The sequence below is a fragment of the Ptiloglossa arizonensis genome, chromosome 12 (assembly GCF_051014685.1).
Source record: "Ptiloglossa arizonensis isolate GNS036 chromosome 12, iyPtiAriz1_principal, whole genome shotgun sequence".
In the NCBI taxonomy this organism is placed as follows: Eukaryota; Metazoa; Arthropoda; class Insecta; order Hymenoptera; family Colletidae; genus Ptiloglossa; species Ptiloglossa arizonensis.
Window position 1 is genome coordinate 11227375 of NC_135059.1, and position 11512 is coordinate 11238886.

General features: G+C 41.3%; 2 protein-coding genes across 3 annotated transcripts; both read right to left on the reverse strand.

The window, feature by feature from the left end:
- Positions 1–68: 68 nt before the first annotated feature.
- On the reverse strand, positions 69–3799 carry Sing (MARVEL domain-containing protein sing). 2 transcript variants are annotated; one of them, XM_076324515.1, is made up of 4 exons: positions 3454–3799; positions 927–1109; positions 708–848; positions 75–621 (listed from the first exon to the last, which is right to left on the reverse strand). In XM_076324515.1, the coding sequence occupies exons 1-4, from the start codon at positions 3796–3798 to the stop codon at positions 544–546; spliced, it is 747 nt and encodes a 248-aa protein (XP_076180630.1). In that variant the 5' UTR covers position 3799; the 3' UTR covers positions 75–543. The 2 variants fall into 2 exon arrangements, with proteins under 2 accessions (XP_076180629.1, XP_076180630.1); XM_076324514.1 differs by having other exon boundaries at positions 69–621; positions 708–1109.
- A 2381-nt stretch (positions 3800–6180) lies between these two features.
- Positions 6181–10589, reverse strand: LOC143153398 (uncharacterized). The gene is made up of 5 exons (XM_076324519.1): positions 10461–10589; positions 9159–9295; positions 6813–6992; positions 6627–6743; positions 6181–6391 (listed from the first exon to the last, which is right to left on the reverse strand). The coding sequence occupies exons 2-5, from the start codon at positions 9270–9272 to the stop codon at positions 6317–6319; spliced, it is 486 nt and encodes a 161-aa protein (XP_076180634.1). The 5' UTR covers positions 9273–9295; positions 10461–10589; the 3' UTR covers positions 6181–6316.
- Between the last annotated feature and the right edge of the window lie 923 nt (positions 10590–11512).

The following is an 11512-nucleotide window of genomic DNA, read 5'->3' on the forward strand; positions in this document are numbered from 1 at the left end:
CCTTATTTTCGAATTTTAAACAATCATCGAACGACGATTTCAAAAAACGATCAATATCGAAATAATAAAATAATTTTGTTACTATTTAAACCGCTACCATCGATACACTTTTAACGTTACTTTCGAATTTTAAACAATCATCGAACGACGATTTTAAAAAACGATCAATATCGAAATAATAAAATAATTTTGTTACTATTTAAACCGCTACCATCGATACACTTTTAACGTTATTTTCGAAACGGTGCATCCAGGTTGCACTATCGTAACGATCGAAACGAAGTCATTGCTTCCAATGAAATACATACGTACATACACATAACGCACCGTTAGTCATCGTCGATAGTTTCAAGTAGGTAAATAAACAATTGCGTGGCTACTTTACGACTCGACTACCTGTCGCGGTGCCTTTTTCCTCGTACGATTTCATTAAGAGCGAATTTCGCGTTACTCCATTATCGTATGTGTGTGCGTTACGTCGTTCGTTACTATCGCGTGGATCGTCCATCGTCGCTTTCGCGAATCTGAAACCTTCGGTTCGATTCATCTTCCGGTTCTGTAATGCACGTAGGAAATGTACGCATCGACCCCGTGCAATATCCCAACGAAACCGCTCATCATCTGTGGAGAAAACACAATTACACCACATGTACGGGGGAAAAAAAGAAACGCAAATAAACGTGAATTTTACACGCGTCGATACGTACATAGGCGGCTGTCATCGCGGGATACACGTCGAATCCTGGCCTTACGTAATACTCAGGTAAAAGGAACACCTTCGTGGAGAACGCCAAATACGAAGCCGAGCTCAAGTACAAGAACGAGGCCAAAGCGTTGAACATCATTTCCTGGAATTGTTTCGCAAAGACGTATACAAAAGGATCGTGTGCGCGCATCGAGATTAAACGGTGCACAGCTCTACGTACAAAGAGGGACGATCTGATCAATTTGTAAGATTTTTCGGAGACGATGTAACAGGCGAGCAACACCGCCGACGTCAAGAAACAAGCGGAAGACGTGGTCAAAGACCCTTCGAAAGCAGAGCCGATCGTTGTGCTGTATCTCAAACCGTAGTTAATTAGCAGACTCTGTATCAAGCCACTGATCACCTGCGAAACGCGTGCACACGCTCGATTATTATCGCTGCGCGCGCACAGTCTGGTTGAAACAGTTTACCGAGGGGTTACACCGGGTTGGAGGTTTCAAGCGAATTCGAAAAAGTGTGTGTGTGTGTGTGTGTGTTTATTTATTTTTCCTTGTCCCTGAATATTGAAGTAAATTGGTTATTACGCAAAGCAAACGATTATCGATATCTAGAAGCGAAATCAACGTCTCGTGGGATACGAGTATAGGGGGAAAAATACCGAAAGTAACATCCCGATTGAATTGATTTACTGCTCTTTTATGCAGCAACAATTACGAATAAATATATGCCGGTGATACGGTGGGAACAATATAGGTAATGTATTTACGTAAATGTTGGAACGATAAATAGCCAAGGTGATGCAAGCGGAGATAAAAATTCAGGCAAGCGACACAGTTTTTACTTGAAAACGTAAATTTTTTTTTTCTTCTTTTTCAACTCCGTAGTTGATAACTCGCGCGCACTTCATCGAGCCTTGATTAAATTTGGCGGAAATACTTCACGATGTGAATTATTTATTTATCTGCCTACGATTTTTAATATCGATTATATACCTCTCGAGATACGAAACAGAAACAATTATTCATTTTTGGATGAAAAATGAAGACAAAATTTTAAGTTTGCCTTCGATTCTTGCCGTTATTTTGATATTTTTCGTGAAAATTAGTACACGTATCCATAAGAAAGAACAATTTTTCGAATATTAATTCAAAATTTACAAAGGAATCGTCCACATTGTCGCGCGTTAACGAGAATCGTCGCTCCGAGTTTGTTACTTTGATTAAAAAGTCAACGTCCGTGTAGAATAAGTATATCTGAAAGTAATTCTAAAAATAATGTACATTCGTAGATCCGCTGTGATCGTTTTTAAAGAACCACGAATATTTTGTGTCCCCAACTGGGTAACCCTTAATCCTTTCGCTCGTGATATTTAGTAGTACACGGGTTCGTTAACTTGTTTCAAATTGTTTAACCTTGGATTCGAGTTTCTGAGTTGACTCGTTTGGCAGCTGTGAATTGTACTAAATTTAACACGTTGCGGGTAAACGATCGAGGAGCCACTACAGAGACAATCTTTTGAAATAGATACATTTTTCCGTGGACAAAATAAACGCTAACACGATCGATAAAATAAACGAATAAAATAAAAAAAATTAATTTTTCGATGTCGATCGATTTCTATTACCGAAGTGAAGATACCATCGAGAAAAAGATAGTTTCAAGTGTACATACGTAACATTTTCAATCCCATTCTTTCCTCGAATCGATTCATCGGTTGGTTTCGCTACCGCAAAAACTGTAGTTTGAATTAAATTTTTCTACGAGAACGTAGACGATAGTATCTGTGCATTTAATGCAGCCACAGTACGCGTACGAAATATAGGAAAACCTGAAATAACGGGAAAAATTGCTTTCCACTCTATTTAAATCCATTTATGCTTCACGTTCTGTATGCAGCCTGTCTTCAAAAAATATTCGCTTTATGGAACAATTTTTTTCGTAGAAAACGTTTTATATTACATTTGCACCTACCGGGAGTCTTCACGGATGAAGCAATCGGTATTGTTTGTGTCCCGGAAGTGACAGCTCCTTTATACGCCACACTCGAATTATCGAAGAACATAAAAAAAACTCTTTACAATAAAAGATACGTAAGCAGCTATTTATCCGGATACTCGATCGAATAGAAGTAAATATTGTTTTTATTCGAACGAAACCAAAGTGAAAAAAAGAAGATTAACTTTCATTTTCTGATAAATCTGTACGAACTTGGACTCATCCTCGAAAAAAAGTATCTATTTCCTTGGTACTTTCATGGATAAAAACTTGCAGACCTTGACAACTTTTTTAAGAACTATTCTCCCGGGACAGATATTTTATAATTGTTCTTGGAAAAATTTCATGGAAGTATTTCCAAACTTTCGCTAGAAAGTCTCGTAAAATAACTCCGAACTAGTATGGAGAAAGTAAATAACAAAAATCTTATAAAAAAAGCGACACTCAAATAACCTATTAAGCGATCGAGAACATTTTCGTTATCGAGGAGGAAAATATCTGTCGCGGAGATCATTTTTATTACTTTCAAATTCGATTGGAACTTTGAAATTGGTCGGTTCCCGCGGGAACTCGTACCGTTCGAATCCTCGTTGCGTGAGTTTCGTTCGCAACGTTTTGCGAAAAATCTACCGAGTGACGGTTTCGTTTCGATCAACGATGAAAAAACGTTGTTTAATGTTCGGTTCGAAAGGAAATTCAACGCGGTGAATTTCACAACTCGGCGAGCTAAAGGGTTAACAGACCGAACGTACCGCTTCGCAGAGTTTCAGCATTCCGGGCATGGTCTTGAGGAATTCCACGTGTATGCACGTGCAACATCTGCAAAAGCAACACGCGACACCACCGGCAGCGTGTGTGCCGCTGGACGACATCCTGATCATCGGACCAGCCCCGGTTCTACCCATAACGTGACCCCTCGCTCCGCAACCTCCGTCCTTCAACGATCTATTTACCAGCCGGTTCCTCGATCCCACGATTTCCAAGCTTTTACGTCGTTGGGTTCGTTTACACGGGTTTTCGCAAACCGTTTTCGAACGTGTCTCGCGGTAGCAGTATCCGTTATCAAACCGTGGCTCTCCCGCAATTAATAAGTTCATTGAACCGTCCTGTCTACGCCCGGATCCTTGATTTCTTCTAATTGGTTAAACGGCCGATTCATTCGCATCGTTACGGAGCGCGAGCCAATGGATCGACCACGGTTGATCCTCGGACCCTACTCGAGACACCACGAATTATCGTCGCGGTCAATTTTTTTCTTTCTTTTTTTTTTTAAACAATTATAAATTTCCCGAATCGTTCGCGGTTCGAAGACGACCTTCTTACCGAACGTTTTCCTACGATCCGAGGGTGTTTCGATCGGTCGATCTTCGAGTATTGTTCGTGACACCGCGAATGAACAGTTGCAAACGATTTGCCTCGAACAACCGAGAAATTTCCCGATGCGCGGAAGACGACCGTGTTCACGAACGTTTTCCAACAAACTGAGGGTGTTCCATCGTTGGAACCGAAACGTTTCAACGTCGTTGCACCCCCCGCGTCGCGTACAAGGGGTACAGACGTCTATTTCTGGCACGTGCCGCGCCGGGACGCGCGGTTCGCAGCCGCCGTCTGACACAGGAAATATGCGAAGGCAAAAAAAAAGAGGAAGGAAGAAGAGAGAAAAAACGAGAACGGTCTCTGAACTGAGAACGAGGGGGGCAGAGTCCACGAGAAAGAGGAACGTCGTTCAATCTCGATCGAATCGCGATCTTCGGGGCTCCAAGAGACATCGATTCCTCGTTTGCTTCGTTCAGCGATCCCGTGTCTATACACGCGCGTGCGATATGTACATATATACATATATACATACATACATACATACAAACATACATACATACAGACAAACATACATACAGACAAACATACATACATACATACATTCATACAAACATACAAACATACAAACATACAAACATACAAACATACAAACATACAAACATACAAACATACATACATACAAACATACATATATAGATATATGTATATATGTATTATATGCATAATAGGATTGCCTGCGTTGTGCATCGCACCGCAGTATCCTGTTCTTTCTCTCTCTGTTTGCGCGGCTTTATTGAAACTCATCTCGCATATGCAGCGCGCGTTACGTGCGGATACGCGTCCTGTCGATGGCCGTGCGCGAAAGAAAGCCTCGTTTTTGTCGACGTAACGCGCGAAATTTTCTCACCTCGCGGTTACGTAATCCGTTCGAGTAGAAAAACAATGCGAAAAAAGAAGAAACAGAGAAAAGAAAAGACAACGAGCAGAAGCTTTCTCCCGCGGGCAAGTAGGTAAGCATTAGGATTACCGCTTCGTTAACCCGGTTAACGCCAGGCTGAACGTTCACGTTGCAACGATCTTTGTCTTTTGCGAAGTTTCTTTTTTTTTTATTATTATTTCCATTTCGTCCTTTTTCTTTTCTCGTGTAAATATCGCGTATAGTTGTAATAAATACATACGCACTGACGCGCGCGTGTTGTATATATAATTTTATATATATATATGTTCTCTTCTTTTTTTTTCTGTATAAATAGCATTTAAAAAAAAAACTTGTACGAACAACGTGTTTGGGAAGAGCCCCGTATAAAGTATAAAATGCCCGTACAGTGTAGCCGGTAATGGGCGGTTTGCGCGACGCTTTAAAAAAAAAGTCTGGGATTTAAAATTGTTGCCTTGCGCGGCGGAGAGTCGACGTAATACGTTTAGAAAGTTAAGAGTTTCCAGCGCGTTCGAAATACGCTCCGATATTAAAACCGATATACGTTGTGTATGTATCTTCCGACGAGTTACGCTTCTGTGGGTAAAGTCGTGACTTAGATAATACTCGAATTGCGAACGTCCGACATTGATGCACGAAACACTCGGGATGGCTTAGAGGTTACGCGTCACGATTAGAAGATTCGGTAATTGTTCAATTCGAGGATGAATGCTCCGATGACCTTCCCGACCTTCGTACACGTCGTCAAGGGCACCGTTCCGAACAACTTTCCTCTCCGAAGCAACCGGCAGTCGTCTCTAGTTTACGAGATACTTGCCAAAAACTATTGCTATATTTATATATTCCGTACAGGGGATGTTACGTATATACACACGGACAGTCTCTTTGTCTCTTGCGCGCGGTACAACACCGATGCGTTGACCTTTGAAGAATAAGAGTTTTAAGAATCGGTGTTAACATCGCGCTATCGGTATCAATTTTGACAATACGCATTTTTACGAATCAAATTTATCCTTGACCCTGTTTTTCTTCCGTCACCGCAGAAATCGAACCATTGATTCTTGAACGAAACGTTCCTTTATTTCGCGCGTTGATCAAACTGACGCGACGAATGGAAAATGTCCAAAAGCTAAATCTAGAAAATTGATATTAATCGCGCAACATTAGCGAAGTACACGGCGCGGAATTTAAATTCGCGAGGATATCTCGTGAACTAGAAGTCGATCGTTCCAGAGGAAGAAGTTGTTCGAAACGGTGTCCTTGACAATATGCCCAAAGGGCAAGATCCTCGAAACGTTTCCCCCGTGACCGAACAATTACCGAAGATTCTTGGCGAAGAAGCGCAGCGAGTTCGGGCGTCTTCAGATTCCTCTGTACGTGCGCACAGCCGTGATCGTGCTCAGAAGATACAGCGCCGAGTTCACCAAACCGCAGATCTGAAACAAAGTACGATCGATGTATAGGTGTGCCAGCTCTCCGGGTGGGAAAAAAAATATCTCTTTCGTCCAATGTGGTAAGAGTAAATCGTAACTTTAAGAAGTTATGTAGCACGAATTAAATAAGTTGATTCGTTTAAATTTGCTTTTGATACTACTCTCTGATCTATTCAATGTGCATGTAAAATTTGAAAAAAATTTATCGATCTATTCTTGAAATATTCGTCGGACTTACAGCGCCAGCCATCAACACCTCGTATCCCCGTTGGTTGTTTTTGTTGGACACGTACACCAGGAACGTCAACGACGCGGCTAGGTACAGTCCGAATGCTATAGCATGGTACATTAGCTCCTACGAGAGAGATGGGATCGTCACTGTCGCGGTGATCGTAATCGGTTTCGTACATCTGATGAAACTTACGTAAATGGTTTTCGCGATAATAGTGGACGTGGAGAGCGACGCCAAGCAGCTCACGATGAGAATGAACGTACCGATCAGGAATGCCGTCGTGATCAAGAGGAAAAATAATTCAGCGGCGACGAAATATTGATACGTGGTGAACTGATGGCCGATTATCGCCACGCAAACGATTCCCAACGCCTGAAACACAAAAATAAAGGGGGGGAAAAATATCGTACGGTCTTTGCGGTGGACAGAGACCTAATTGTTTTAACGAAAAATCATTGGTGGATAGAAACTTTAGGGTATACAGGGTAGATACGAATTTAACGAAAGATCGGTCGATTAGCGAAAAATACTCGAAAATCGTTCGGTTTTAAGTCGAATGTACGTTGCTTCGAATGCATAGAATATTTCAATATTTAGGAGCCCTTCTTGTTTCTACTAGACGATATTCTCAAAGTGTGGCTCGCGTACCCCTGGGGTCCACGAATGGATCGGTGAGGGTTCGCGTGTTTCGAAAATAAAATTAACCGAGACGAATGCGTCACGATTTCCGACGAAGAAAATGTGGTTCGAGTAAACAACGAGTAAGGTTTCGTTTAATTTTGTCTCTATTAGAGGAAATAGAGGATACGTTTGTTTCGCTTTTTTTACGCGGGATTTAATTCTCCTCGAGATTTATTTAACACGCTTTTCAACATATTGAGAACAGATACTTGAAAATGCGATAAAAAAAATTTAATTTTCCGATCTCTTTGAACAGTAATACTCTCTTTGCTCAATGCCATCGAGCAGAGTATCAAAACTCCATAAAGACTCTGCGTTTCTCCTCGAAGAATGTTTAATGCATGTGCTACTTGTTCTGCGTAAGTTAAATGTTCCGATACTTCTTTTAATTCTCTTTTAATACCAGTGATTTGCTTCTCAAATAAATCACTGATACGACGACCAAGTTGACTATGGGGAATCACTTGTATTATAAATGTAACTCGATAATATTAAAATTGACGAATATTTTAAAGAAATAAGGATCTTCGGTAACTCTTAATAGTACCATTAAAGTCTACGACGAAAGTAGAGTAACGAAAGTATATTCGTTAAAGACTTTCTGAGATATATACACGGTGCTCGATACATTTTCATTTTTTTTAAACCAGACTTTTCTGATTTTACTATACACGATATTAACTATACATGATATTCACGATATTGATATTAACAGTATCTGGTCCATAATATTTCTTGAGATGAAATATAAAATTAGACCTGGAAAATCAAATCTCACCTTGGAAACCTTTAATACCATATCGAACCTTTAATATAAACTTTATTCAGTTCACATTTTCTGTGTAATGCAGTAATTTTCTTCTTGTCAAGAAAATCACCTTATTTATCGTTTTAAAAAGGTGACTATCCAGTACATTCGAATTGCAAGTACTGTCATCATTTGTAGAAGATGCAGCCTCATCGGAACACACATCGATGGATTCCAAAATCGTTAGATTTCGTATAAACCGTAATAGGAATTGGTTCGTGTGAACCAAACACTGTTTACTTACAAACGAGAGCGAAACCCACCTATATAATAACATAAGAAACATGACTGACATCACCTTGTTGGCGACCGCAATTTGTCGAAGGATAAACGCGAATAATTAATGACGAATAATAAATAACGGATGAAAGTTTTTCAAAAGAATAATCAATAACTGGAACAATGAATGGCTGAAATAACAAATAACCGAATAACGATTAATTATTTATTCGTTATTCTTGAGCCCGATACGGAGACATTTATCCACCGCGAAAAAATATGTACAATATCCATTACAACCTGTACTCTCGCGCTACAAAGAAAGTAAGATTTTTATCCGAAAGAAAAATCTCGAATAAGAAATAAAAGATTAACAACGTAAGTAACGACTCCTCGTTCGTTACTGTACGAAGAATTATAATTCGAATGATAGAATAATATTAGGTACATCTTGCGTCGAGCGAGCGAACAATTTATCCGAGTAGCTGTTCAATTGAATAAACATCGGTAAACGTAGTCTCTATCAGTTATCTTTTGTTCGAAAATTTTACCCTTCTCTAGCGTGGTGCAATCGTACTTCAACGTTGACGAAACTCGCGTCTATTTATCCACCGCGGAAATGCAGCGTACGTCACGCAACGTAAAAAGCGTTCCCAAACGTAACAATCGCGTTAATCGTAATATTACTAGCGGAAACGGAACTTCGTGACGATAACGATACCGTGTATCACAGTTTCTAGATTAAACGGTGTACACTTTCTTGCGATAAGCGCCGGGATTGCCAATTTTTCTATTAGTCGGATCGAAAGACCAATCGTCGGGATACTTACCAACTGTAACAACTTTATGACGCCGCTCCACGTTTTCAGGTAACCGCTGTTGATGACAACCGCTGTGGAGCTGCTCGACACCGTTTGCGTTCTGATGGTTACCGAGTGCGACATTGTCGTTCCCTGCGTTGCCGATACTGAAATATCAAAGCATCGCGTCATCGGTAAACACGGCCCGTAGAAAGTAGCAGCTCCAGCGCGTACGCTCGTGAAATCTCGCGGACGGTAACAGGGCCAAGGCCAAAATTTCGAAGCGCGGCCTACATTTTACGCGAAGGTGGCTGCCTCTTCCCTTTCTCGATCACCCAAGAATAGCACCGGAGTTTCGTGTTTCGTTTACTCGAGAAAGAGAGACACGCGGCTCGTACACGACTTTCCTGTACGTTTTCATTCGATCGATCGCCGATAGTCGCACGGAACAAGCGCGTGACGCCACGCTCGAACGAAACGTCGCCTCGCGGAGAATGGCAACGATGTTTTCGCTTTCGTTTCATTCAGCACACCGCCCCCGAAAGTTTCTCGTCTGATCGATATGGACGCGACGACCTTACGAATCACTTTCTCCTTCTCTCCGACCACGCAACGCCCGAATCGAACGAATACGGACGACGAGGAAAAGGGACGCACGATCCAGTCTACAGAGAAGAAAAAATATTACAATCGTATCGTCCGCAAACCATTTCCAATAAACCGGTCGACGATAAGGCTTCGAGACAGAATCGAAGACTACGTGTACCGCAACGCTCGTCGGAAACCTGTGAGAAAAACGCTCGAAACGGAAGCCGATTCCACGGTACATCAACGCAACACGCGAATGTATCCTTTTTCTCGAACCTATACCGCGTACATTGCCCGAATTAGCGAGGCTACTAATAAACACATACGAAATGCCGTCACCGGTTATTTTTAAATGAAACAACATCCACACCTACGCTACAATCTCTTCTGCGAAAGGAACCGATAAGAAAACCGGCGAACTGACGTTTGAACCGTCGCAATGATTTTATCACTCGTTTTACCCGTCGTTCTCAATAAAAATTAACACAAATTGTCACCCGATCAGAGACCGCTGTTCCGTGAGACGCGAACGTCTCTCGGGAATCCAACGATGCGAGAATCGTCTGGTGTCGATCGGTTCATTTCGTTTCGTTTCGCGATGTCGTTGCACAGTTCGCGCGAGCTGCGGCACAGAAGTTACGTTTTGTCTCGCGACAACGAGTACCGTGGCGCCACAGGCTTTACGATTACCATAAGCGGGCAAACGTGGGCGCGGTAAACCACACACGCAGGATTCAAACTGACCTTAATGAAGTTGATTGTCGCGCGACGAGCGTCTGCGATTGACTGAAGTGCACGGTTGCGTTTCCAACGCGGTACCATGAATGACGTCACCAGTGATATCATAAGCGGGCAAATGTTTTCGAAGTACGACGTCTGCGCGGACAGGGCCGAACGAATACCCCGCCAGTTCCGAACAAGAAACGAAGTATGGAGCCTCCATAATTCGTATACGTTTAAGTGTTTGCAACCGAACAACGGGATGGAGAAACGAAATGGAATTTGGAAATTGTTCTCGAAGACGACTGTATAATTTTATCAAACGTTTATCTAGTGACCGAAAATACGTATATCGAAACATTATACGAATGAAGCCACTTTGCCTGGGCGAAAAGTCATACTAGGTAAAAGGGCAACTTGTCCAAAATTCAAAGGAAAAGAACAAAAATATTACAATTCGCGTCTAGCGTCGCTAGATCGTAAGTTGATCGTACAGATTCTTCTTTTGGAAAGACTATTTGCGTCACAGTCGAAAGAATACAATAACGTAGGATAAAAAATCCAATATTCAAATACAAACCAATACAAAATATAGAATAATAATTCGTTTTAAATCTTCTCGCTTAACGGTGGCGCCACTGATGCAGATTGCAAAACTCACTAGAGTCTTCTTATTTCGGATGATTCGATCACCGGACACAATTTTTCTCAGCTCGGGCAGAGTTCAACGGATAAACATTTGATAAACTTACATAGGGATTTACGAACAATATTTTCAAACGCTAAATTATTTTTCAGCCTGTCGCTGCATCGAACCCCCTTAATCCGATTCTTAATTAGATATTTACGATACATACACAACGGAACAGTTTTACGGACATTGGACGTTAAACAGTAATTGAGTTTTCTTTGATCGATTTATTTGTATTATTTAAATAATGATATGTTGTTTCAACGATAAAGAACGATGAGAACATCGATGTTTTTTTGTGTTAGTTACTCCCAGTTCCCGAACTTTCACTTTCACTGCGGTGATTGATCTCGCTGTTATAAAACTTCAATCTGCAAAAAAGCTG

Excerpts from the sequence above, each read along its gene's own strand:
- Sing (XM_076324514.1), bottom strand. The coding sequence starts at position 3,798 with ATGAACTTATTAATTGCGGGAGAGCCACGGTTTGATAACGGATACTGC. Across the intron at positions 1,110-3,453 it reads TGCTGAAACTCTGCGAAGCG|GTGATCAGTGGCTTGATACA; the intron begins GTACGTTCGGTC and ends CGCGTTTCGCAG. Across the intron at positions 622-707 it reads CCGCGATGACAGCCGCCTAT|ATGATGAGCGGTTTCGTTGG; the intron begins GTACGTATCGAC and ends TTTTCTCCACAG.
- LOC143153398 (XM_076324519.1), bottom strand. The coding sequence starts at position 9,272 with ATGTCGCACTCGGTAACCATCAGAACGCAAACGGTGTCGAGCAGCTCC. Across the intron at positions 6,993-9,158 it reads TCATAAAGTTGTTACAGTTG|GCGTTGGGAATCGTTTGCGT; the intron begins GTAAGTATCCCG and ends TTTGTGTTTCAG. Across the intron at positions 6,744-6,812 it reads TTATCGCGAAAACCATTTAC|GAGCTAATGTACCATGCTAT; the intron begins GTAAGTTTCATC and ends TCTCTCTCGTAG.